Raw genomic sequence first — 24,059 nt, 5'->3', positions numbered from 1 at the left:
GGACTTAACGTATGATCTATCGTGAAGAATGATTCATGCGCACTCAAGAAGAATGTGTATTCTGTTGCTACTGAGTGAAGTATCTGATGTATGTCTGTTAGGTCTAGTTAATTGATAGTATTGTTTAAATCTTCTATTTTTTTTTAAATTTTCTTACTGTTCTTCTGTCTAGATGTTCTATCCGTTATTGAAAGCAGTGTATTGAAGTCTCCTACTATTAATGTAGAATAATAGATTTCTCTCTTCAAATCTGTCAATGTTTGCTTCACATATTTTGGGGCTCTGCTCTTAGGTGCATATATATTTATAATTGTTACGTCTTCTTGTTGAATTGATCCCTTTATCAGTATATAGTTTCTTCTCTGTCCCTCATAACGGTTTTTGACTTAGAGTCTATTTTATCTGATATTAGTATAGCTACCCCATGGGCTCTGGAACTTTTGTTCAAAGCTATAACCAGCTCAGTGAGCCCAAGCACCTCATCCTGCCCCTAAGGTGTACTTGCCCCAAGGTTTTATAAGAAAAAATGCAGGAAAAGGACTTATCTCTCCTTTGAGAACAGGAAAGCAGCAGCTCAGCAGGCATTTTCTGAAAATGTATGTGAAAGTATCCAGCCTCATTCAAAATCAAGGAAATGTATATTAAAGTGAACATTGATTTTTGTCAATCATCTGATAAAAGTTAAAACACGATTAATACCTAGTGTTAGTGAGTAGGTACTCCCATCTTGGCAGGTGCGAACATATATTGAGGCTTCCCCATGGGCATACCTTTGATCCACTAATTCCCCTTCTTTCCATTATCCTAAGGAGATGGTAAAAGGTGTATATTCCAAATTTTCTACAATAAGTATCCATGACTCCATTTTGGCATACTTGCACAATAAGAGAAAAGAAAAAAGAAAGAAAGCAAAACTGTATTCGAAAACAGCTAGAGGAGTGACCAGGATTTCTTGGATGATTCTGGCAAAGGACCCAATTCCTTAGCTGGGTAGATAAGATCTTCTATGGAGATGGATTTGAGGATGATTTTGGCTCAGAAGGACCTGAGATGCCAGCAGTCAGTTTCCAACTGTCAAAGCCATAGCACCCAGCCTGGTATCAGGGAGACTTTGTAAAAATCTTCGTTCTTTGCCAATAAGTGGATGAACTTGTTCTTGAAGTGGTTCTGTGATATCCTCATTCCCCAGCGCGTTTAAAGAAACCCAGGAGCGTCTCCTTGCTGGTCTGAGCATGTCTGTGCACTGAGACAGTTATCCTGGGGACCTGCAAGATTCCAAATCAAATGACAAAGCTTATCGCCTTTAGCCAAGCAGGTGGCTTTTCCTAGCACTGCCCTCTCCTAAATTGACCATGCACGTGGGCGCACACACACACACACACACACACACACACACACACACTCCCCAGAGACCTCTTTCCTTCAGAAAAGATGGCTGCTAATCCCGTTCAGCAGAGCAGCAGGCTCAGGGGACATATTTAGCAAGTCTTGAGGATGCAAATGATAAAGTCTTGGGAAATCTTGGAAAATACAAGTCTTGCCTCAGGCCTTTTCTCAAGCCTGCTCTGAAGCACCAGTACCAACAGGCTTGCCAGGTTGTCAGGAGGCCTCACAATGGTTGCATTAAACTCCTGGCACCCAGATCATAGAACCAAAGCTAAAGAGTGCCCTTCGCTGGAGGATGGACAGCCCTTTTCGAGGAAACATGGCCTGCATTTCTCAGTCTCTTTAAAGCTTCTCCAAACACAGGGCAATCCCTTTCACCCACCTCATGGAGCAGCTGCTTCCAAGGCTGCAGTACCCCTTCCAGATGCCCTTCCTCTATGACCCCAAATAACCACCCCCTTGGCACCACCATCCCTCACCCATCCCTACTCAGGCCTTATCATCCGGGGGTCCCAAGTCTGAGACCCAGCTCTGCCGCCTGCTTGCTGTGTGACCCTGGGCCAGTCACTTCCTGTCTGAGCCTCTGTAAAACTACCAGGAAGTGCAGTTGTGTGGGCTCGTAGTTGTCATTTGCACTCCAAGTTGCAAGTTGAAAGTAGATTTGGAGTAGGACGGGCCTGAGGTTATGATATGCGGAAGGGGAGGCAAGGCTGGGAGAGGGAGTCTCAGAGCCCCCCACCCCCCGTCATGCGCACTTTGTGTACTTTTGCCTGCCGGGCGGCCGAGGCCGCAGGCGAGGAGGCCAGCAGGGGGCGCTGTCCGAGAGCGCTCGCGTCCTAGCGGCGAGGCAGAGCCAGATCGCAGCGTCTCGGTTAGGACGCAGCAGCCCTCGGTGCCCGTCCTGTGCTACCCTCCAGGAAGCCGAGGATGCCCAGCGGTATCTCCGTGCCACTCCCGCCCGGGGAGGCCCCGGCTCGAGCGCCTAGAGTGCCTCTTCCGGGCACGTGGGCATCTCCGCGCAGGGCAGAGGGGCAGCGGGCACCGTGGGCTGCGCGGGGAGCAGCGTCCCAGGCTCCGGACCCCAACGCCCCGCCTCGGCCGGAGCAGGGACCCCCTCTCCTAACGGGACGCCGAGCGGGAGGTGGGGAAGGCCTAGACGGTGCGGTTGGCCAGGACAGGACGTCAAGTGGAGAAGGACAGATTACAGCCAAGAAGAGAGGCATTTGATGAGGATGATATATTTATGTGTTGCTTCCTCCCCTCCCCCTCCCCGTTGTGCTTGCCTGTTGAAAAGTTTAGGACGCACGCCAGCAGTTAATGCTTATCTCTGGCGTGGAACGCTGAACGAGCTTTTACATTCTTTACCTTTCCATTTACTTATTTTGTTTGTTTGTTTTGTTTCCCATTTTCTTTTTTTACTTATTATTATTATTTTTTAACATGCTGCATGTATGTAATAATCAGGAGAAAGCCCAAGAATGACCTTCCTACACTTTTCCCAAGAGGGAGAGGCACATCACAGCCCACTGTCCTGGTGCAAGAGAGGCAGCTGGGAAGAGAAAGGGTTAGTGTAGATCTTAGATAGGGGAAATCAGGGAAGACTCCTCTGATAAGATAGCCTTTGGAGAGAGATCTGAGCAAGTCAGGCAGTATCAGGTAGACAGCGTTCCATGTCCAGGAAGCAGTAGGGACAAAGGTCCTGGCCTTGTGAGCCAAGGGAAGGGCTTGGGTTTTATGGCCAGGGCTTTTGTGAGCGCTTCTCAATCAGGGTTTTTGCAAGTGTGCTCTGTGGATCGCCATCTGACCAAATGTTCTGTGAGAAAAGGGCCACATCTCTACTATCCACCCCTGGAAGAGACTCCCGATGCACAGGCGCTTAGTCAAAGCTCTGAAAAACCCTCAGTAAAAGGAATTCATTCAATTTTAACTCAGCAATTCCAAACATTTCACCATGAACTTCCTTTTAGCTGTGAAATCTGGTCACGTCTGGCAGGACCCACACGCTTTGTGGGACACCCACATACCCACTCTTTGAAAACGAAAATACGTCTGGAGACCTGAACTGACCTCCTCAGGTTCCCAGGGTCCCACGTCAAGCTTTTGCCTGAGCCTTGCTCCAGAGGGCCCTGCTCTCTGTAACGCAGCCATGATCTCTTCTGGAGGCTTCATATCTACTTTGAATAGCCTGAGAGGCAAGTTGGGCATCTCCAAGGCCAGAGGGAGAGCTCATGTACTTTGCTACAAGAAAGAAAGTTACTCTCTCTTGATGCTGTGCTTGTTTTTGATCATCTTTAGGTAAAGGCTATAATTTAAGTATGACCTTTTGCCTCCATTGGTGCACACAGTGTACTATTGTTTTCTGAGCCTGGCCCCTGTTGGGAAATATAGGGCTAGTGTGTTTCAAAAACACTCATGCTACAGAATGGGAGAAAATAGTTGCAACTCATATATATGATAAAGGTTTAATACCCAGACTATATAGAAATTCTACAACCCAATAACAACAAAAACAAACAACGCAATTAAAAAATGGGCAAAGAACTTGAATAGACATTTCTCCAAAGAGGATATACAAATGGCCATTAAGCCTATGAAAAGATGCTCAACATCATTAGTCATTAGGGAAATGCAAACCAAAACCACGATGAGATACCACTTCACATCTACTAGGATGGCTACTATTTAAAAAAACTGAAAATAAGTGCTGGCAAGGAAGAGAAATTGGAACCCTCATACATTGTTGGTGGTAAGGTAAAATGGTGCAGACACTGTGGAAAGCAGTTTGGCAGTTATTTAAAAAGTTCAACCTAGAATTACCATATGACCTAGCAATTCCAATCCTAGGTATTTACCCAAAGAATTGAAAACGGACACAAACAGATACTAGTATACACCAGTGTTCATGGAAGCATTCTTTACAATAGCCAAAAGTTGGAAACAACCCAAGTGTGCATCAGCAGATGAGTGGATAAACAAAATGTGGTACATACACAGAATGGAATATTATTCAGTCATAAAAAGGAATGAAATTCTGATATATGCTACAACATGGATGAAACTTGAAAACATTATGCTGAGTGAAAGAGACCAGACACAAAAGGACAAATATTGTATTATTCCATTAATATGAAATAACAAATTCATAGAGATAGAAAGTAGACTAGAGGTTATTAGGGGTTGGGGAGGGGAGGATGGGGAGTTATTGCTTAATAGGAACAAAGTTTCTCTTTGGGGTGATAGAAAAGTTTTGGTCATGAGTAATGGTGAAGGCAATACAACATTGTGAATGTAATTAATACCACTAAACTGTACACTTAAAAAGGGATAAAATGGGAAACTTTGTTATATATATACATTTACTACAAAAAAAAAATATTAGAAAATCAGTCAGTAACAATAGTCAAGCCTTCTACCCCAACAACCCACTTCTCAGTAGAAGGCTTAGATTCTGGGTATTTTTTCTTCCCTGCCGAGGACCAGGTGGCACTGCAGCCTTGAGACTTGTTTATGAAGTGCCAGGCTCCTGAACATTTCTTATACCTGCTTTTCCAAAAGATAAGTCTCCTGTGGCCCAGGAGGTTGGGCCTTGGGTCAGGCCAAGCCGTGAACCCGGGCATGGCCATTGACTGGATGTGTGCCTTGGGCGAGTGACCTCAGCTGGATTTAGAGCCTCTGTTTCTCCATCTGCAGAATGGGCAGTCATTCCCATGTATGTTGTGGGAGCAGACCCCCTCCAGCTGAGTCTGCAGAATGGGAGTAGAGTGCATATGCTGGGGGAGGGGGGGATGTTGGGGTGTTGTTGCCCTGCTTCCCTGGGCTCCAGAGCTATTTCTGTCTGAAGAACTAGGACCCGCCACTGTAATCAGGGCACTCCCTCCCCCAAGCTGTGCAAGAGACTAGGCTAAATTTAATTCACAGTTCCGTGTAACTGTGAATTACAGTTCTCACAGTTCCATGTAACTGTCCCCAGGACTTTTCCCCTGCTGTCCTCCTGCCCAGAATGCCCTCCTCTATCCTCCATACCTTGGGGGAATAGTGGAGCCACTGATTCAGGCCTCCATGCATGCCCTTTGCCCAGTGGTGCTCAGTGACACTCTTGCCCAGTGCTGGAGCCCCTGGCCAGCAGAGGAAGCACAAACAGCAGCAAAAATATACTAAAGATTTTGACATTTGATATTTCACAAAAAGCAAGGAAGTATTTACCTGCTGGACAAGTTTCTTCCCAGCACAGCCAGGCTTGGCTTGGTACCCTGTGGCCTCCGGCTGGGATTGACCAGAGACCAAGCTGCAGCTTTACACATGGCCACCAGGGGGCAGAAACAGACTGTGGGAAGCACCTCAGCAGGCAGAGGGGTAGAGGGAGTGTGTGTATGTGTGAGTGTGTGTGCGTGCGCCCATGAGTGGCAGGGGGTCCAATCCTACCCCTTTTGCAGCCTGGCTTAGCACCAGGGACTGGCACTGTCCTGGCACGGTGTGGCAAGTCGGGAGGGGGGCAGCAATTTACTGCTTTTAAGAGGCCTGGAGTGTGGTAGCTGAGGCTTCGCTTTGAGGTAGGACAATCCTGGCCCCAGCAACTCCCAGCTGTGTGACCTGGAGCAAACCTCTTAACCAATCTGATCCTCAATATCTCATCAGCAAAGTGGAAGTAGAATAGAATCTACCTCAAAATGTTTGGGGTCCGATTAAATGAGTCAGTCCTTGGATTGTGTTCACTGGTGGGTTACACAGAGCATTTCTCAGGGTCATGAAAGGAAGGTGCTTTTAGGGTAATTTATCTAACATGTTATTTTATTATTTTTTTAAAGCAACATAAAAAGAAATCAGACCTATATTTACCTTCCTTATAATTATTTGTCAGTTTAGTATCCTTTCATGTTGTTTTTATGTTTAATTACATATGTAATTAAATATATAATATGTTTAATTACATAATCCTTTCCATGTATGACTTAGGTGGGTTTTCAGCCCATGGAGGCCCTCAGAAGGGCTGGAGCCACGGTCTGTTGGGGGCTGTGGTTCCTCAGGGCCCAGAGTAGTTGAGCAAGAGATGTCCACACAGGGCCTAGTAAGTGTAAGCCTGATGGCATCCTCTGAGCTTTGATCTGGGTGATAAGAGCAAGGCATAGAGGGTCCCCAATTCCTCACTCCTGGGGAGCAGCCTGCTGCCCCAGGAGCTGGCCACTGGGGGCCCCACTTTGGAGATCCCATCAATGTTCCCACCACCACCCCCACCTCCGGCAGACCGCGCCCAGCTCTCTCCCCTCCTGCCTCCGTGAGGTGCCCTCTCTGGTTCTCTGACCCCCTCTCACCCTCCAGACCTGCCGTAACTGGAGGGTATTTGAGGAATCTGGGGAGGTGGTCAGGGGTGTTAGGAGTCCTGTAGGGCAGTACCACGCAACAAAGAATTGTCTGAATCCTGGCCAACTTTGAATGTCACACCTGGATGTTCAGACAGAGAGCAATCTGGTTATCATCCTCTGAGCCCAGGACCCTGCTCTTGTGTGGAAACACAAAGTAATTTTTGCATAGTTTTAATATACACTGAACTTTCCAAGAATGCAATTATCATGAACATTGAGGGAAATTTGTAATTTCTGTTGTTTGGAATTTTACCAGGAGCTGTTTGCCATCTAGGAAAACCACACTGTGAGGGCAACATGACTTGCCTGCATTTGTAGCTACCATGTTATAGGGCTTCTGCATATGGGTACAAACATCAAAAGACCTCATCACATCTTTAGTGTCACTGTGCCCAAGTATTTGCATACTGACACACATTATTTTATCACAAATTGCATTATTTATATACTTAAATATAATTCATTATATAGCATAAATTACTGTCCTTTATATTATAACTAAGGCATTAAATTGAGCTTTTGAAATTATGGGTACAGATAAGTTATATTTCCTTTGAATTTCATTTCAGACTCATAATGGAGGCTTTGCTTTTATTACTACAAAAAGTAGGTTCTGGGAATCTCACAAACATAATATGTTCAAAAACATCAGGAACTAAGGAGGGCATAATAAATGGTTTCATTTTTTGGAATTTCAAAACCAGGCTAATGTAATTTATGCTGTTAGAAGTTGGGATGGTAGTTACTTTTGGAAGGTTGTAACTCAGAGGGGACATGGGATTTTGGGGTGCTGGTTGCTAATGTACCTTCGCCAACCTGGGTGCTGATTACACAGGTATGTTCAGGTTGTGAAAACTCATCAAGTGTATATACCTTTCTTTAGATATGTTGTTCTTTGATAATTTTTTTTTTTAAAGTTAACATTGCCAACTTGACATCATGATCACTTCTGTGACATTCCTATGAAAGTACATAACCTGGATCTCTCCATGAGGAAAGATCAGACACAACTTAGGGACAACTGACCACTAACTGGCCCGTACCCTTCAACCACATCAACGTCACGCAAGACAAACACAGACAAAAGGAGATGAAAGAGACTCAACAGCTGAAAATAAAGCATAATCTGGGACTTTCTTTGGTTATAAAAGACACTATTGGGACAATTCACAAAATCTGAATAAGGTATGTCAATCAAGTAATCATTTTGTAACACTGTTAATTTCCAGCTTTTGATTCTGGCTATGTAAGATGATGTCCTTGTTTTTAGGAGAAAAAGAAAAAACACAGTAAAGAGTTTAGAGGTAGAAGTTGTCATGGCTGCAACTTATTCTCAATCAGTTCAAAAAAGGTATGTTTATGGAGAGAGAAAAAGGGAGAAGGATGAGCCAAATGTGGTAGAATGGGGAGTCTGGGTGACTGCTCTGTGAGTCCTCTTTGTATTATTCCTTTAACCTTTATGTAAGCCTGAAATTATGTCAAAATAAAAGGTTAAAATAAAAAAACACAGTTTTAAAATTTGGGGGTTAATGGGGTCTGATAGTGAAAAGCCTAGAGTGGGAGTAGAAACCCTAAAGTAGGCTGTTCCCTTTCTCTGTTCCCATGTTGGCAGCCCCAGTTTTCCCAGTTGTCAATGAGAGGAGGGGCAGAAGAGGAAGGAACCAAAGCCTGCCATTTCCTGACAAGTCTGGTCTCGAGGGCCCCAGGCGCTTAGGGTCTGTCTCCAGGGGTTTTCACTTACAGCAGGGGCTTAGTAGGGCCACTTGGGGTTGGTCAACTTCCTTTCCTGGTTGCCCCAGGCCCCCTCTGGGTTTTTTTGCTCACTGGAGTTGCCCTATGCCCCAGACAGCATGACCTCTGACCTCAGCATGACCAAAGACCATGAGGGCTGCTGCCCTGACCTGAGGCCCCAGGAGTTTTTGGAGTCTCCACCAGCTGAAGCAGCCAGGGTGGTTCTCAGCTCCCTGCACCCTGTCCTGGGTCAAAGGGCACATCTGAGCAGCTCTGCATCCCACAGGCCAGAGCTGTGTAAGGACAAGGAGCTCCCCTCAAGCTCCCCTCCATTGCCCTCCAGAAACCACAGGCTTCTGGATCTAGCACTGGGGCCAGGGCTCCAAAAGCTTGGCTGCCCCCAAAGTATCTTTTCAGTTCACCTGCCCCTGCCTGAGATCACACCACTATAGCTCTGCTCTCCTAGGAGAGCAATGATTTCCAAGCCCTGACTTCTAAAGTACAGATCTCGTTGTTTCAGTCATGGTTCATGGACTTGAATGTGTGAAAAACATGGAATGTCTTTATTTTCTGTAAACCCATTAAATCTAGCTCTGAGCCCCCATTGCATTGGGCTGGTAGGAAATTCAACACAGGCATTCCTGTCACATTTACAGACAAAGGTCTGGGGGGTCTTGGGGGCCTCCTCCAGTCGCCAATTTCTGCCCATTTTGGCCCACACCAGAGCTCCTTTGAGTTTAGGGGACACATGGGGGAGGGCACACCCCAAGATCCAGAGTGGCCTGCCTCCAGCTTGACCACAGGCCTGCCTCTGCCTTTGGGAAATCTGTTTTCTCTCTTTCTACAAGTCCTACCTTATGTTCCTTGGGCTTCCAATGACCCATCTCACAGATGGGGAAACTGAGGCATACAGACGCAATCATACAGCAGATCAAAAAGGAAGTGACAAAGTCCTTCCCCCATAAGGTGTTACCTACTGTTACTTGCATTTCAGCAAAGGCCCAGGTCCTTTCTGTGTGCAATGAGGCGCAAATGGCAGGATTTCAGGCACCTGGCAGGCAAGCAGGGCGCTATTTGGGGTAGAGGTCTTCCTGATAGAGTGAAGAGCACCAAACCAGGACTCATAAATCCTAGGTCTCCCACCAACTTACTTGGCCAGACCCTGTTCCCTTTTCCGGCCTTGGCTGCAGTGGGGTCAGACCAGAGGTTCTTTCCACTCGAATGCCCCAGGTGTCCCTGAGCAGCTTGGTGACTCCTGCCACGTCTTCCTCTGGTTGAAAGGGTTGTACCCCCAAGCTGTGCCTCCGAACTCTCAGCAGCAGCAGCAACGTCCTACTCTCCGTTCCCTGCAGGGCCTGGGGACAGGAGGGACAGGGCAGTGTGCCCTCTGAGACGCCACGCCCGGAGCAAACCAGGGGCTTGTCACTCAGACAGAAGCTGTTAGAGGAGAAGGGGCAAGGACCCAAGCTCCGTACCCCATGCCCTTCCCGCAATGCCTGTCCCAAGAGGGCAGCCCGTGGGAATAATGGAGCCACCTGCTCGCGCCTCCCATGCCTCCGAAGACGAAAAACATTTGGGTGGTAGCTGGAGGGATTTAGATTAGACTCACAGGCTGCCAAGAAGGTAACTGCCAGGGCCTGGGCATGAGTCTATCCTCAGAGCCAAAGAGTGATGGAAGGAAGAGCTGATGAATTGTGCTCACTTGGATTTGCACTCAAGCCCAGACAGAAGGTGGATTGGGGCCAAGTGATACCCAGTGTTCTCTGAGCTGCAGGGGGAGTCCGCTCCAACCCAGGATTCCCTCAGCTTCTGCTTAGACCTCTGGTGTCTCCCCCTGGCCCGCAAATATAAAGGTAAACCTCTGCTTGGCATTTCAGGCCCCCAGAGCCTAGGGCCTCTGTGTCCCCAGTCACATGTCCTCTTTTTGTCAATACATGCTGGGCAAAAGCCAGGCCTTCCTCCTCCCTGTCTGGCAAATGTTCACTGCTGCTGTGGCTTCTGCACCTCTCCTATGATGCCAGCTGCTTTGCTCTGGGCCCCTCCTCCAGGAAGCTTCCCAGACTACTCAAGTCTACCACCTCCCCATAGACTCCTGATAGTCTCCTGTGGTCATTCCTTGTTGAGGATCTTGGCCTTTCTCCCAGTGGAACAGGAAAGGTCCTGCAGGATGGCCTGGGGCAGAGCCAGCTGGGCCAGAGTGAGGTGGTGGTGGAGGTGGTTAGGAAGGCTTCCTGGAGGAGGAAGGCCTAACAGAAGGAGCCAACTTGGCATCAAATGTTCTGAGACTGTCCTTGTGGAGGACAGAGGCTCAGAGCAGATCTGACTCATTCCTGCTACTGCCTCGCTTGGCCGCAGCCCCAGCCAGAGGGCCTGCTTGGACACTGGCCAGCAGATGGCCCGGCAAAAGGTGACATCCGTTTAGGGCTGTGCTGCCCAGTACAGGAGCCATTGGCCACATGGCACTTTTAAGCACTTGAAATGTGGCTAGCCTGACTTGGGATGTGCTGTCAGTATAGAATATACAGCAGATTTAGAAGATTTGGTATAAGTAAAGAATGTAAACTATCTCATTAGAATAATTCTTTATGTTGATGATACGTTAAAATGATAATATTTTAGATATAATTGGGTTAAATAAAATATACTATTAAAGTTAACTTACCTGTCTTTTTTTACTTTATTAACACAACTATTAGAAAATTTTAAATTCCATTCTATCCTTTCCATTTTACAGAGGGGGAAACAAGCTTCGGAGGCTTAAGTGATATTTGGTGACGAGTCCAGGGGTGAAGTCTGGTGCTCTGCTCTGGTCCCCGACTGAGGCCCCGAGGGCGGGTTCTTAGCATAGGACTGGGCATAACAAGAGTTTTGGAGCAGGTAGGACTCCAAACGGGTTGCATCCTCCAGGCCTGCCTCTGGCTGGGGGACAAATGCCAGAACTCTCCATGCTCCGTGTCACACACAGACACTACCATACCCCCATTCTGATCTTGAACAACCAGCAGCACATTCTACCCTTTGAGGAAGGGCTCAGAACATGGGAGGCTCCCCTGGGAGCCCAGGCCAGGCAGGTACTGTTACCCGATCCATCGCCCGCCAAGATGTTCAGGCCGGTCGATACTGTTATCTGACCCCCTCCCTCCACCCGACCCCAGGCAGGTCTCCTGCCTGCTCCAGCCCCTATCAGCTCGAGCATCAGCTGTAGCTCCCACCCGGGCATCAACTCCATCAGCCACTCAGTCAGGTTACCTTGCAACCCCAACCTCAGGCCCATCTCTGTCCCTGTCCCCAAACCCTGCTCTGCTTACTCTCTCCCCACAGAAGAGTGTCCTGGAGGGTGGGTGCCTGTGGCCGGCCCTAAGGGGACGCCCTAGGCTTCTGCAGCAGCAGCAGTGGTGGTGACCCTGGGGTTGGGGTCAAGCTGTCTGCAGAAGGAGCTCCAGGGAGGACAAGGCTTTGCAGACACCCCAACTCCTAAGGCCCAACCCAGAGAAGGGTGAAGCTATGGGGCGCAGGGCCTGGGTCTTCCAGGGGGTGCTTTGGAGGGAAGCCTGTGCCTCTAGGCTGCGTATAACTTGGCATGCTGTGGGCACTGGCCTGCGCCCACAGCTTTGCCTGGGTATCTTTGAGGGCGTCTCTTGGGTCTGTGGGGATAAGCAGAGGTGGCTTTGTCTTGGGTGCCCCAAATGTGCCCAGCCTCACCTCTGGGAGGTGATCTTGCCCTGGCCAGGGAGTCAGGTCCCAGCCCTGGGTCACAGGAGGCCTTTGGGATCCAGCTGAGTCAAATCTTGTGCCGTGATTCTAACATTTGGGCTGTGATGGTAATATAAGGAGGCCACTTGCAGTTTTAAAATAGTTTTAAATTTAAAAATAATCAAAGAGAAGGATTTAGGGAGTGAGGATTCTTGGCTGCCTGGGATAATTATTACAAAACCAGTTCTCATCTCCCAAGGCCTCTGTGGTGCCAGGACCATGGTGCCACCATCCCCAGGAGAGGCCCAAGGTCCCTCCAGGTGCCACTGCACCCATCCCTCCTCCCTTGGCTCCACTGCTCTGGCATGGAGCAGGAGAGTTTTGGGACAGACCCAGGTTCAAATTCCTCTTTGCCACTTGCCTACTTGACCTCCCTGAGCCTCATTATCCTCATCTGTAAAATGCAGGTTGTGCCAGTTTGGATGTGTTGTGTCCCCCCAAATGCCATTATCTTTGATGCAATCTTGTGTGGGCAGACATTATCAGTGTTGATTAGATTGTAATTCTTTGAGTGTTTCCATGGAGATGCGCCCCACCCAACTGTGGGTGATGACTCTGATTGGATAATATCCATGGAGGTGTTGGCCCACCCACTCAGGGTGGGTCTGAATTAAATTACTGGAGCACTATATAGGATCAGACAGAGAGCAAGCTGCTACAGCCAAGAGGGACACTTTGAAGAAAGCACAGGAACTGCAGATGAGAGACATTTTGAAGATGGCCATTGAAAGCAGACTCTTGCGCTGGAGAAGCTAAGAGAGGACAAATACCCCAAGTGCAACTAAGAGTGACATTTTTGAGGAACTGCAGCCTAGAGAGGAACGTCCTGGGAGAAAGCCATTTTGAAACCAGAACTTTGGAGCAGACGCCAGCCACGTGCTTTCCCAGCTAACAGAGGTTTTCTGGATGCCATTGGCCATCCTCCAGTGAAGGTACTGAATGCTGATGTGTTACCTTGGACACTTTATGGCCTTAAGACTGTAACCATGCAACCAAATAAACCCCCTTTTATAAAAGCCAATCCATCTCTGGTGTTTTTAATTCTGGCAGCATTAGCAAACTAGAACAGGGGTCATGACAGTTCTCAGATCATAAGGGGAGAGCTGGGCTCCTGCTCTCAGGCCCATTGCCTTAATGGGTGTTTCTAGCTTTACTTCCCTGCCCCTCACCCTCTACCTACCTCCAAGCTGAGCAAACACAGCCCTCCAGACACCACCCTCTCACTATCCGCTGAAACAGGGAGGGAGCGAATGGCCCCTTGATCAGGCCAGGGACACCTACAAGGGGCAAAGCTGTGTCTGGTCCTGTTTTGGGGCATTCCTTGCTGAGGGCCCCTGCCCCTTCTGTCCCCCCAACCCAGCCCAGTCTGGGGACAGGTTTGCCCTGAGCATGGGAGTGGGAGCGGGTCTCCAGAGCAAGTTCTCCCTGCCCTGGCTTGAAACCCGATTCACTCCTCCTCTCACTGACTAACCCAGAGCCCAGAATTCCCCGGGGCACGGGAAGTGTCCTCCAGGTGTAGTGACAATGACAGGAGCGGTGGCCAAAGTGAGGGGACAGGTGAGAAAATGTGCCCTTGCACCCTCAGCCCCTCATATCCCTGCAGTCGACTCTGCCTCCTTCCCAAGGGTGCTCAGACATGCCCTCTGGTCCATCTCCTCACGCCCCCCCTCACCTACCCCTTTCTCCCCCTTCACAACCAAACATTTGCTGTCCCAGCTTCCCACCTCCCCTCACCCTCAGCCCCCTCTCTGCTGCCTGCCCCTATCCCTGTCTCACTGGGGCCACAAGGATCGCTGGGGTCTCCAAACCCAACCATGAAGTCTCCTTCCGGAGCTCCCAGCTCGCCAGACTTGGGCTGGGAGTAGATTGAGGCAATCCGGGCACTTAGGGTGCAGATTTTAAGGAGGCACCTACTCTCAGGGTCATGCAAATGCAGGATCGGCGCCTGAGATTATGTGCCTCCTTAAGGAGACTTGCTGGCTTCACCCTGGCCCCAGCTCTGCCTCAGACATCTCAGCAGTCCCCAAACCCCTCTCTCTGGGGTGTCTTGGACCCCACTCTCCGGCTTTTCTCCCACTCTCAGTAGCTCCTGCTCAGGGTGCTGTAGAGGTTCCCTTCCCACTGTCCTGGGCTGCCCTCTGCAGCACCCCCGCTCCAGCCCCTCTGCCTCCACCGCCACCTTGAGGCAAGAGGCCCCAGCAGCCTCTCTGCCCTTCGCCCTTCACCTGTCTCATCGCCTCTGACCCAGCGTGCCACTGCTTCCCAGCTCTCCCCTCCTGAGCCCCATGAATATGCTGAGTCCAAACACGGTCAACTCCTTCCCCAGGTCCACAGGTGGCATGGAGGCCCCACTCTCCACCCAAGGATACACCCCAGATTCCTCTGTCTTTGGGGTTCTACCTCCTAAACCTCTCTCCAGCTCTCTGCTCCCTCCTTCCACCGCTCTGTCCTCTCTCCTGGACACTAGCCATAGGTTCCTGCCACCCCTGCCTGCAGCATCCTCACTCTGCTGGGAGCTTCCCCAGGTGCACATCTGGCCCTGCCCCTCTGTACTGCACTTACTGCAAACCCTTTCGAGTTCCCCATTAGCCTTAGGAGAAAGCCCTGGCCCCATGACCCAGGCTGCAACCCCATGATCCTTTCAGGCCCCAACACGCTGGGCTCTACCTCACCTCTGCCTGAAACATGCCATTCCCTTCTTGCTGCGTTGGAATACTGGACAGCATTTCATTTCTCCACCAAATCAGGTAGGCTCTCCTTTTCCTCTGCTCCCACAGCCCTGCCCTGCCCCTTCTGTAACCTTGACCTTCACTGTAATGACCTGCTCAGTGCACATATCCCTTCTGAAATACAGTCTTGAATCACCAGCATTGGCTCCCCAGTTCCTAGAACAGTCCTTGGCATAGCAGAGGTGCTCGACTAGTATTTGTTGCATGGATGAATGAATTTATTAATTAACACATGAGAGGGACTGGCATGTGAATGGCTTCGGTGGCTGGTGGGGGACGAGCGGAGATACTACATAAGCTGCAGCCAGGGCCTGCCCATGGCAGCAGGTGGCTTGAAGGGAGAAGGCCACATCACCTCCAGCAGGCTGGGTGCTGATTCTAGAGGGCTGGCAGTGAGGGGCGTGCACCGTGGAGGCCTGTACAAGAGGTAACACTGAGAGGGCAGCTCTGCCCACCTCTAATTATTGCTTGAATCTTTCTGGCAGTGCCAACTGCCTGCCCCAGGAAGCACAGTCTTGTCCATCACAGTGTGGGCTTGGGGGGGCTGCTGCCACTGCCAGTGGGAAGACAAGAGGATATTCCTGGGGGGCTTTGTGTCTTGGAGAGTGAAGTCGGCCTTGGGCTTGGACCCAGCTCAGGTCCTGTAGCTGAAGGGTGCCCCCTGGCTCAAGGGTCCCATCATGGGGCCTCTGGAGTGTCCAAGGAGCAAGCTGGCTGGAGGAGGATCCACAGCACCCCCCAGGCAGGGAGCTTCAGATGGTTTGGTGTCTGCTGACATGGAAGCCCTTGGGAAGATGGTGCCCAAATGGTCAGCTAGGGAGGCAGGTAGCTCAGGCCCGGAAGGAGGCCTTGACCACACGGCCTTTCAATGGCTGTGGTGGCCGGAAGTTGTTCACCATGTGGATCCTCTCATCATCCTCTGAGGTGAAATGCAGGCTCCGGAACTTCTCCATCTTAAGGAGGCAGAGGGGATGCCCAGGGAGGAATTGGACATGCTGTGGTCCTCTTTGACCCCAGGCACATCATCTAGCATACCTGCCCAGCCAGTATTGCCCCTCTTTCCTCCTGCCCCTTAGGGTTTGTCCCCACTCCTCGCCATGCATCCAGCTCTTTGGGAACAAACCTCACTCACTTATTCACTGAGGGGCCTCTGAACTTACACCCAGTCCCACCCAGTTCCAGCTCCAAATCTTTCTAGCTAAGACTTACCGGTAGATGTAGCAGTCAGATTCAAACACAATGGGGGTGGTCCCAGGATCCAGGGATTTCCCTCCCAACCTGTGTCCACGTACTAATGACTCACAATCAAGCTGCAGCCCCAACCAATAATCTGAACATTTATTAGCAAAAGTTGGGAGCCTTGATGGTGGAACGACAGGCAGGGGCATGGTGGTGCGGAGAGTCACACTGCCCGGAGTGGGCCTGCACCTCCCACCTGGTGCTCTGGGACGACTCACCTGCCTCTCAGAGACGCTGATAGGCTCCTGGAGCACAATCCAGGTGACACTCTCGCTCAGTGGGGGTGTTGTCAGGGAGCCCGGGTAGGTCCAGTAGTGCTGGCTGGTGGGCAGGAGGCACTTGGGGTTGAAGCAGCTGAACTGGGCCTTGGTGCCCTGGGGCAGGGCAGGAAGGATTCCGGAATCAGCCCAGACCTCCTGCAGGGACCAGCCTCCCCATGCATTTCCATGGGCAGGATTTAGGCCTTTCCTGGGCTCACTGATGCAAACCATGGGCAAATGTTTGTGATCCCCAAGCCATTTCCCAGCACTGGCCGGGTCCTCGCCACCCCTTTGCTTGCGTGTAAAAATTTCAACTCCTCCAGCTCTTCGGCCCTCTAGTTCTCTCTCTTGTCCTCACCCACCTGCTCCCTGGTCTCTGGGCACTGACAGCGACAATAAAACCTGCACCCTGCCAAGTTCAGGCTGGGCACTGATGGGGCCACTGACCCCAGTGAAGAAGAGTCCCTGCAGGGGCTCACTTGTACCCTTCATCGCAGCGGAGACTTGCCGCCAGAACGAAGTGGATGGGCCCTCTCTGTGATCTTAGCCTCTTCCTCCCTCCACACCAGGTAACTCTGGGGATTGGGCATGGTGGGCCTGGGCCCCTAGTCTCACCTTAAACCGGACCATGTAGAGGGCATCCGTCAGGCGGTTCATGCTGGGGTGCTCGTCTCCCGTCTGCCAAGGAGAGGACAGTTTGAGCCCAGCTCTCACTGCGTTCCATAATTGGGGGCAGTGCCAGGCCTCCCATGCTCCTCCTGGCTCCAAGTAGTCACCACTCACCTCCAAGAAGACACCGACGACGGCCAGGCCATCAGGTGCCAAGGCTGCCTCCCCGAAGGTGCTGTACTTCTTGGCGTTCCAATGAACCAGGTGCAGCTATAAGGCGACGATAGGCCAGGCCAGTGCTCCATGCCTCCGTGGAGACAGCAGGAGCTCGGAGCCAGGCATCCCTCACTCCCACTAGACTTCCAGTCCCTTGGCAGGAGGGGGAAGCTGTGATGCCTCCCAGGTCTCAGGTGCTGGGGGACCCTGGGGAGCCTCGGGGCCACAAGGAGCACCCACCCTGCTCTGAGCCCAACTCTTTCCTGAGCCCCAAGGGACCCAAAGCAGAATCTGGCTCAGGCCCTGCCCACTGGTAACCTAGCTGTGAAACAGATAATGGCCATCCAGTGTGCCACCTCCCTGAGGTGCACCAGAATCCAAAGAATAAGCAGGAGTTATCATATCAGATGGAACCCTGGAGGAAGGCATTCCATGCAGAAAGGAAAGCATAAGCCAAAGCCCGGAGGTATAATGAGCCAGGTATGGGCAGGACACACGTGCAGGTCACATGCAGGTCGGTGCGGGGAGGCCAGGGGGATGATGAGGCTGGGCAAGGCCAGTCCACACAGGGCCTTGAATGCCAGGCTCAGAAGCAGTTAAAGGTGGAGAGCCCTCGAAGGTGTGATGGGACTGGATTCATCCTTCAGAAAACTCCTGGACACACGGACCAGGAGGACAGTGGGCAGAGTCCAGGAGAAAGACCCTAGGCTTGGGGTGGGGGAGCATCTGTCTTCAAGGCCCCTGGGTGCTCCTGCTCACCCTCCACCCCCCACCCCACAGCCCTGCACCAGGTACCCTTCATGCCCCTGACTCTCCAGTCCCCAACTCCTTCCCCAGGAGCAGAGGGACTCCGGAGGAGGAGAGCCCTTACCTCACTGGGGAATGACTTGCCATCCACCGTGTGCTCTGAGCCCACACCGTGCTTCTTGCCCCAGTGGAAGTGGAACTGCTTGAGCCGGTAGGGTCCGTCCAGGGGGCCCCCAGTCACCACTGTAGGTAGCAGTGGGGTGGGGCGGGAAGCGGTATGAGAGCATCCACATGGCCCAGTGGGAGGCAGTGCCAGGACTACGGCAGCAGCCCAGTGGGTGGGTGGGGGGTACATTCATTTTTCATTCAGAAAATGTGGAACTGACTGGGCTTGGGTCAGTCCCACCCAGCCCCATCAGCCCTTAGCTGGGCCAAGGCAGGAATCCTGGCAGCCTATAGGTGGCAGAGGGGACTGGGAGACTGACAGAGCACAACCTTCTATCTGGGTGTTCTCCCCATTCCTGCCCAATTTCCCATGGAAGCTATGCTTGTTTCCCCCCAAATAAGCCTCTCATGTCTGGAGCCCTGACCCAGGGCCATGGCAGAGGATTCTCGTAGCAGCCTACAAGGGAGTGAACCTATTATTATCCCTAATTTTTAAAGGAGGAAACTGAGGCACAGAGAGGGCTAGGCATTTGTTCAAGGTCACACAGCAAGGCTAGGGTATGAGCTGGTAATCCTGAGTCCAGAGCCCAAGCTCCTAATTACCCAGGACCTACTGAGACTTTTTGTTGCTCCAGGGAACACAGCTGTAGTCAGCTCCGCAGTGTCCCCACCCTTCTGGCCAGGCCCAGGTCCCTCCAGTGTGTCCCCCACCAATGGCCTCTTTGGAGGACCCCACTTATGATAGTTTGCTTTTCCTACCCTGATGCCTGGTGAGCTGGGGCCATACACAGGGCCTCCTGGGACTGACTGAATTTCTAGCTGAAAGGGATCTAGCAGGGGCGGGAGCCCCAGCCAAGCCTGAAAGTGAGCCCCTGGATCGGGTGACAGCCCTGGGCTCAGAGTTCCATTGGCCCTCCCATGATGGGTGACCGGGGCAGGGCCTTGCCCCCTGCAGGCCCCATGAGGTAGAGGACAGGACAGTCTAGAAGTCCCTCCCTGCTGCCCTGACTTATGTGAGAAGCAGGGCCTGTGCAAGGCAACACTGGACAGTCAACACAAGGAGTCTGTCGGTGGCGGCCACAGGCAGGGTCCAATCAGGCAAGTATTCTGCCTGAGGTCATGCAGCTGGTGAGTGGCAGAGCCTCAGCTGTCCACCCTCTTTCCACTGGCTCCCTGCCCCCTCAGGCCTGGACCTTCTAGCTTGTTCCAGGCTGTGCAATCAATGGTCCAGAGGCAGGCACACTTGGCCTTGCCCCTGCTGTAGTTGCATTCTTTATCTGAGTTGAGCCCTCGGTGCCCACTGAACATCATGAGAAGGAACAGCCATATGCAAACCTTGTAAATGGTCATCTAGCGTCGTATAGAGCCCCATGTCCCCTCCTTAATGCTCTGGTGAGAGGTGTCTCTTAGAATTCAATACCAGGAAATGTTGTGTTTCTCTCCTAAGGATCTGCTGGACTTCATTCTACAGGCAAGAACTAGACCTGATCTTCTTTCCTTTTTTTCTTAGTCAACCAGGGAACTCAGGGCTAAGTAACAGAGATCTTCCTCATCATGAAAGGTCTTGCTTCCCCTCCTCTTCTTAGTCTTTTGGTTTGCTATTTGAAACTTAAGGTCCCTTCAGTGCTTTCAGTGTGTGGAGGGGAGGAGGTGAGAGTTACAGTACCAGTGACTTCCTTATACAAAGAACTCTAGCAGTTTTCCTGCTTGCCCCAACCCCACCCCCCATCCCACCCTCACCCCCCATCTGGTCATAGGACAAAATCACTTCACCAAGGAGCATTCCTGAGGCTCTGCCGAGGAATTTATCATGATAGAACCTGGGAAGGGCAAAGGGCAAAGAAGCCTCTGAAGAAGATGCTGTGAGTGTCTGCTGGTCTGTCTCTGGCCCAAGCTGGTTGGGACCTTGAGGTGGTGGGCAGGTTGGGAAGAGAGACCTTTGGAGCTAGACCAGGCTGGTTCTGACACTCCCCAGTTCAATGAGCCTCCACTTGCTCATCTGAGAGGTGGGTCCTTGAGAGGATTAAATGAGCTGCCCGAGACCTTAGCAAGGGGCCTGGCGCACAGAATATTTTAGCTTCTTTCTTTTCCTGCTGGGCTTGGCCAGATCACACAGAGAAGAGGGTTTGGCCTTAGGCCACACAGCAGGTCAATGATGGGGCAGGGAGTGAAAACAAACCCAACCTAAGGCAGAACTGGAAGGGAAGGAAAGCACTTAGCAGTTCTTCAGCATCTGCTGTATGCCAGTACTACAAACATCATATCATTTTTTTAAATTCTTCCTCTGCATGATCCTAGAGAGTAGGTCTTTTTTGCTCCCATTTTATGGATAAGGAGACTGAGGCTCAGTTCAAGGCTTCACAGCCAATGAGAGGTGGAACCCCCTTTGACCACAGCATGCTGCCCCTCCTGAGCCTGTCCAGGGTTAGGACCAGGCAGCAGGGGGGTGGGTGGGGTGACAGGCTCTGGGAGGGGCCACTCACCTGTGCGGTCATCGCTGTCATTGAAGTCCACCTGGACAGAGTGGCCATTGTTGGCAATACTGAGGGATGTGCAGGCCTCATAGGAAAGTTCTAGTGGCTGCAGACTGGGCGAGTACACCGCCTGGCTGGATACGATATTGATGGGTGACTGGCGGTTGCCCTGGGCAATAGGATACAGCTTGTGCCACTGTGAGGGGCCTGCAGGTGGAGGGGGGAGCAAGGGCTCAGGCCAGCTGGGCTCTCCAGGCTGAAGGCACCCGTGGGGGTTGGTCTCTCTGGCATTGTTTCAAAGGCGAACTCCTACTTTGGGGTTGGGCAGCAGGATGCTCCAATCTCAGCTCTGCTACCTCCCTTTTCCGCCTCCATTTCCTTACACGCCTCACTAAAACTCACTTCCCAGAGCTGTTAGGAGACCCAGAGAAATAGTGCATGGAAGGGAACACAACACAGCTAAACGCTCAGGGAGACACTGGGTAGTGGTCCTCCAAACATCCAACACACACTCAGGGAGACCCCTGGTCATCTGAAGTCCCTGGCCTGACCCTTAGGGTATCTGGTCCCTTCCTCCACCTGGGGAACGGGAGCTGTGCTTGTGATAATAAGAACAAAAGCTCACATCAACCCAGCTTTTACTCTGTGACATACATTTGCTCACTGACCCCTCACAATTACCTTGTAAAGAAGGAACCAGAGCACTGGTATAAACACACAGCATATGAATGTACTGTTCCCAGCTGCTTTCCTCAGGCATGTGCCATCAGGCGCATAGAGATCTTCATAAGTACACACGTGTGCACACTTACCTGGGCTCATTGAGTCCAGAGTGGCCAGGTCCAGTAACACAAATGTGTACAAACACACACACAACTCTGCAGACCATATCTGACACATGCATATTCACCCTCAAACTCAAATACCTCCTACTGCAAACTCAGGTCTGCATGAAGGGCCCACAGAAAAACACATGCCGATGCGTGCACACACACCTGCACACACACACCCACGGGCGCCCACCACCTGCCTCCCAGAGGCTCCATCTGCAGCCGAGAGGCTCAGCATCTCCCTGGGGAACATCCTGAGATGCAGTCTATTTTTAGAGCCACTGCCTGCTGGTGCTTCTCCCTCTTTTGGCTTCTTAAGTTTTCCTGGGAAAACAGCAGCAGGTGCCGACAGAGCCGTGTCCCCAACAGATGACTCAGAATCGCTTCCTGGCCCCACTGGGTTATTTTTGAAGTCCTGTGAGCACTGCCACATGGTGGCACCTCTGTCCTCTATCCTTCTATTCTGCAGTGCCCCTAGACTGAGCCACCCAGGTTCAGCACGGTGAGGGGCAGGGCCCTGAGGGTACCAGGCCCTAGGGGCAGAACTTCAGGTACCGGATGCTCAGAGCTGGCCAGCAGGACTAGCAAGAAGGGCTGGAGTCAGTGGCCTCTGGGGGCAGCACCCAGAGGCTGGCTTGGAGCTGTGTACATAGGTGCTGGGGGGAAGATGATCCTCTAATGGGTTCTGCCAACCAGGCCTCTTCTCTGCCTCTCCATCTCTGCAGGTCTTTGGTGTTGCCTTTTTCCTGCTCTTCCATGCCCAAAAGATCTGGGGTTCCCCCCCAACATGCCCCTGTGTCCTTGGGGTCCCAGAAGGGGCCAGAGACTCCACAGTACCTCCTTGACTCCCTCTGGCCCAAAGCAACTTCCTCACCCCAAGACTGCAGTCCAGCACCCCCATAACACAACGACTGTCTCTCCTCAGTGAGGTAGGGATGGTAGTGGGGGGATCCTCCTCCCACCAACACTTGCCCTTCTCCCACCCCCACCTGCCTGCTGGATTTCCAGGTTCCTCCTAGAAGCCTGGATCTCAGGTCCTCATTGTTCACCCAGGATCGGGGGCCCTTACCCCTTTCTCTCTATCCCTGCGTGGTGAGAAATAGCCCAGTTCAGAGCTGATCTGTCCCAGACCCATCCTCAAGCCATCTGACTTACTGTCCGCCTCTTCTTCCTTCTGCATCCTAAGGAAACTGAGGCAGGGTCGAGGAGTTATCCCTCCCGGTCAGGCCCCAAGGCTGGCCACGGGCTCCCACGGCTCACAACCGCACGTGTTCAGACACCCTGCTCAGTGTAGACACCCACACACATGCATGCGCCCCCAAGTGCCTCTTGCTCTCACATACCAGCCAGACACCGCGGCTCGGACACTTCCGCTGGGAAACTTTCTCCCGGGGTCGCCGCGCCCTTGTCCGCGCAGAGCCCAGCTCCCCGGAGATTCCCGCAGACACGCGGTGCGCGCTCCCTGCACAGACACCCGCGCACAGCGCTCCGCCCCGACCGCCCCTCACCCCACCCCGCTGCCCTGGGCCACCTCCACCCCTCCGCGCACGCCCGGGCTGAGTGAGTGAGGGACTGTCGCGGCCCGGGTCCGAGCGAGAGCGGCGTCAGGGGCTGCGCGGAGGAGGCAGCAAGACGTGCTCAGCCGCCCTGTGGCTTGCTCGCGGCAGGGCCGGCCGGGGCGCAGCGCGGACCTTGCGCCTGGTGCCGGGGAACCACGGCTCGGAGCCGGCGGTGAGCCAGGTTCCCCAGTCTGGGCGGGAATGCTTCGGGGTCCGGCCCAGATGGGGGTGGGGGGCGGGTGGCAGGTCCAGGATCCCCGGCTGGGCGCTAGGGTGAGGGGCGAGTCCGAATGGGGTCCGGGCTGGCTGGGGTCTGCCCCTACCGTCGTCCTGGCCGTAGCCCCAGCCGTGGTGACCGGTCATGCCGCTGCCGTCCCCGCAGCCGTGCACTTGCCCGCACGGCTCGGTTATGCTGGCTCGGGCTGCGGCTCCGGCCCCGCTCGCTAGAGCGGAGCAGCCTCTTAAAGCGGCGGCGGGCGGGAGGAGCAGTTCCCGGGGGACCCGCCCCCCCAACCCCCTAGCAGGGCGAGAGAGGCCGGCCCTGCCCTGTCCCCGCCCGCTAGCCGGGCCGTAGAGCTTGAAGTCGAGATGGGGAGCCCGGAGAGGTAAGCTTCTCTCCCCACCCCTCACCCCGATCCTGGCCGGATGACTCTCCCTCCTTTCCTCCGGCACGTGGATGGACGCTGGAGCCTGAGAAACCGCCCCACGCTGTGGGCTGATCCCTATTCCCCATGCCCCATCCCCTCCCCAGGCTTGTCCCGGAGCTGTAAATCCCACCACCTGGGACCCGGGCTCCTGGTCCTGAGTCCTTCTTCCAGGATGTGGGGAGTGCCCTTTAAACTGCAAATCGCAGTTTACACTTTGCTAGTTACTGTGGCAAGTACTGGGCCAAGCCTTGGGTCCTTCCTGACATTTCATCCTCTCGTCACCCGACAACACCGGGCACTTCCATTAGCCCTCTTGGACGGAGAGAACTGAGTCCCAGAGAGGTAAAGTTACTT

The 24,059-nt window shown here is 52.4% G+C and overlaps 1 protein-coding gene across 4 annotated transcripts; it reads right to left on the bottom strand.

Moving 5' to 3' along the window:
• Positions 1-824: 824 nt before the first annotated feature.
• On the bottom strand, positions 825-23,499 carry CA7 (carbonic anhydrase 7). Of its 4 annotated transcripts, none has more exons than XM_037816135.1 (8): positions 23,382-23,499; positions 20,679-20,876; positions 18,155-18,273; positions 17,242-17,337; positions 17,074-17,136; positions 16,417-16,572; positions 9,629-9,832; positions 825-1,265 (listed from the first exon to the last, which is right to left on the bottom strand). In XM_037816135.1, the coding sequence occupies exons 1-8, from the start codon at positions 23,419-23,421 to the stop codon at positions 1,179-1,181; spliced, it is 963 nt and encodes a 320-aa protein (XP_037672063.1). In that variant the 5' UTR covers positions 23,422-23,499; the 3' UTR covers positions 825-1,178. The 4 variants fall into 4 exon arrangements, with proteins under 4 accessions (XP_037672063.1, XP_037672064.1, XP_037672066.1 ...); XM_037816136.1 differs by lacking the exon at positions 23,382-23,499 and adding an exon at positions 22,655-22,789; XM_037816138.1 differs by lacking the exons at positions 825-1,265; positions 9,629-9,832 and adding an exon at positions 15,168-15,912.
• Positions 23,500-24,059: the final 560 nt, after the last annotated feature.

Source organism: Choloepus didactylus, chromosome 22, assembly GCF_015220235.1.
Source record: "Choloepus didactylus isolate mChoDid1 chromosome 22, mChoDid1.pri, whole genome shotgun sequence".
Taxonomy (NCBI): Eukaryota; Metazoa; Chordata; class Mammalia; order Pilosa; family Megalonychidae; genus Choloepus; species Choloepus didactylus.
The sequence above is the reverse complement of the archived record's forward strand: the minus strand, read 5'-3'. Positions and strand labels throughout refer to the sequence as shown.